The sequence below is a fragment of the Gadus chalcogrammus genome, chromosome 13, assembly GCF_026213295.1.
Source record: "Gadus chalcogrammus isolate NIFS_2021 chromosome 13, NIFS_Gcha_1.0, whole genome shotgun sequence".
Taxonomy (NCBI): domain Eukaryota; kingdom Metazoa; phylum Chordata; class Actinopteri; order Gadiformes; family Gadidae; genus Gadus; species Gadus chalcogrammus.
In genome coordinates, this window is record NC_079424.1 from 3894540 (window position 1) to 3897039 (window position 2500).

At 53.4% G+C, this 2500-nt stretch overlaps 1 protein-coding gene across 4 annotated transcripts in view; it reads left to right on the plus strand.

The window, feature by feature from the left end:
• stab1 (stabilin 1) overlaps positions 1–2500 on the plus strand; it is a 65232-nt gene that overhangs the window by 24036 nt on the left and 38696 nt on the right. For all 4 annotated transcript variants that reach the window (XM_056606990.1, XM_056606989.1, XM_056606991.1 and 1 more), the window contains exons 33-35: positions 378–479; positions 701–799; positions 1950–2078. In XM_056606990.1, the coding sequence (XP_056462965.1) occupies positions 378–479; positions 701–799; positions 1950–2078 (330 nt within the window). The remainder of the gene's footprint in view (positions 1–377; positions 480–700; positions 800–1949; positions 2079–2500) is intronic.

Genomic DNA, 2500 nt, shown 5'->3' on the forward strand with positions numbered 1-2500 from the left:
CAGGTCATTGAGGTGCAGGTAGGGGTTAGACAGTAAAGACAGGTCATTGAGGTGCAGGTAGGGGTTAGACAGTAAAGACAGGTCATTGAGGTGCAGGTAGGGGTTGGACAGTAAAGACAGGTCATTGAGGTGCAGGTAGGGGTTAGACAGTAAAGACAGGTCATTGAGGTGCAGGTAGGGGTTAGACAGTAAAGACAGGTCATTGAGGAGCAGGTAGGGGTTGGACAGTAAAGACAGGTCATTGAGGAGCAGGTAGGGGTTGGACAGTAAAGAGAGGTCATTGAGGAGCAGGTAGGGGTTAGACAGTACAGAGACAGGTCATTGAGGAGCAGGTATTAAACAGTGCACCAGCCTTACTGTTAATCTCTGTCACACAGCTCTTGGCTCCGCCTCTCTCTGACCTCTCCCCTTACCCCCCGACCCTGATGGGATTCTTAAACTCCTCGTCGAACTTCACATTGTTCAGATACTACGTCCTGGTAGGTCCCCAACCCAACCACTCAGCAGCCAATCATGCAGCTGGCAATGCGTATGTGTGTACATATCTGTATATGTGTGTGTGTGTGTGTCTTTGTGTGTGTGTGTGTGTGTGCGTTCGTCGTGTGTGTGGGGGGTGGTTTGTGTGTGTGTGAGGGTTTGTGTGTGTGTATGTGTTTGTGTCTGTGTGTGTATGTATGTGTGTCTTTGTATGTGTGTGTAGCTCTACAAACTGGAGGAGGGCAAGAACGACTTCACCCTCCTGCTGCCAACCGACGACGCAGTCAGACGACACCTGAGCTCCACTAACTCCACCCTCCTGGTAGGTCTAACTCCACCCTCCTGGTAGGTCTAACTCCACCCTCCTGGTAGATCTAACTCCACCCTCCTGGTAGGTCTAACTCCACCCTCCTGGTAGGTCTAACTCCACCCTCCTGGTAGGTCTAACTCCACCCTCCTGGTAGGTCTAACTCCACCCGCCTGGTAGGTCTAACTCCACCCTCCTGGTAGGTCTAACTCCACCCGCCTGGTAGGTCTAACTCCACCCTCCTGGTAGGTCCAACTCCACCCTCCTGGTAGGTCTAACTCCACCCTCCTGGTAGGTCCAACTCCACCCTCCTGGTAGGTCTAACTCCACCCTCCTGGTAGGTCCAACTCCACCCTCCTGGTAGGTCTAACTCCACCCTCCTGGTAGGTCTAACTCCACCCTCCTGGTAGGTCCAACTCCACCCTCCTGGTAGGTCTAAGTCCACCCTCCTGGTAGGTCTAACTCCACCCTCCTGGTAGGTCTAACTCCACCCTCCTGGTAGGTCTAACCACCCTCCTGGTAGGTCCAACTCCACCCTCCTGGTAGGTCTAACTCCACCCTCCTGGTAGGTCTAACTCCACCCTCCTGGTAGGTCCAACTCCACCCTCCTGGTAGGTCTAACTCCACCCTCCTGGTAGGTCCAACTCCACCCTCCTGGTAGGTCTAACTCCACCCTCCTGGTAGGTCCAACTCCACCCTCCTGGTAGGTCTAACTCCACCCTCCTGGTAGGTCTAACTCCACCCTCCTGGTAGGTCTAACTCCACCCGCCTGGTAGGCCTAACTCCACCCTCCTGGTAGGTCTTACTCCACCCTCCTAGTAGGTCTAACTCCACCCTCCTGGTAGGTCTAACTCCACCCTCCTGACTCTCCTAACTCCACCCTCCTGGTAGGCCTAACTCCACCCTCCTGGTAGGTCCAACTCCACCCTCCTGATAGGTCTAACTCCACCCTACTGGTAGGTCTAACTCCACCCTCCTGGTAGGCCTAACTCCACCCTCCTGGTAGGTCTTACTCCACCCTCCCTAGGGTGACCCTCCTGACTCCACCCTGTGTGTGTGTGTGTGTGTGTGTGTGTGTGTGTGTGTGCGTGTGCGTGTGCGTGTGCGCGTGCGCGTGCGCGTGCGCGTGCGCGTGTGCGTGTGTGTGTGTGTGTGTGTGTAAAAGGACCCCTCAGTCTTTAGGTACCACTTCCTCAATGAGATTTTGCTTCCTGCCGACCTGAGAGATGGACTGGTGAAAGAGACTCTGCTGGGCGAGGACTACTCGCTGCAGTTCCACCTTAAAAACAACCAGGTACCATCGGCTATAGTTCCACATTAAACACAACCAGCCTTTGTTAAATGTTTTCACAAACAAAGTGCAAATATGCAGTATTCTGTCTGACGGATCAGGTGGGACTGCGTTTAGAAAGCGTTTGGGCTAGGCGTTGTGAGAAAGATCTTCTCTATTCTGATTGTGTTTGGGAGAATTAGTCGAAGCCATACATTTTTCCTAACAGCATTTTTTTGTTTTTGCGGACACAACAAACAGGGCAAACCTATTTATTTTCAGACGTCGCCCATATGATTCATCGCCCTCTTACTGAGACCTTTAACAAGTGTCCGTGGAACCATTCACCTCTCCCCTCCTCTCTCCTCTTCCGTCTCCTCTCTCCTCTCTCCTCTCCCCTCCTCTCTCCTCTCCCGTCTCCTCTCTCCTCTCTCCTCTCCCGTCTC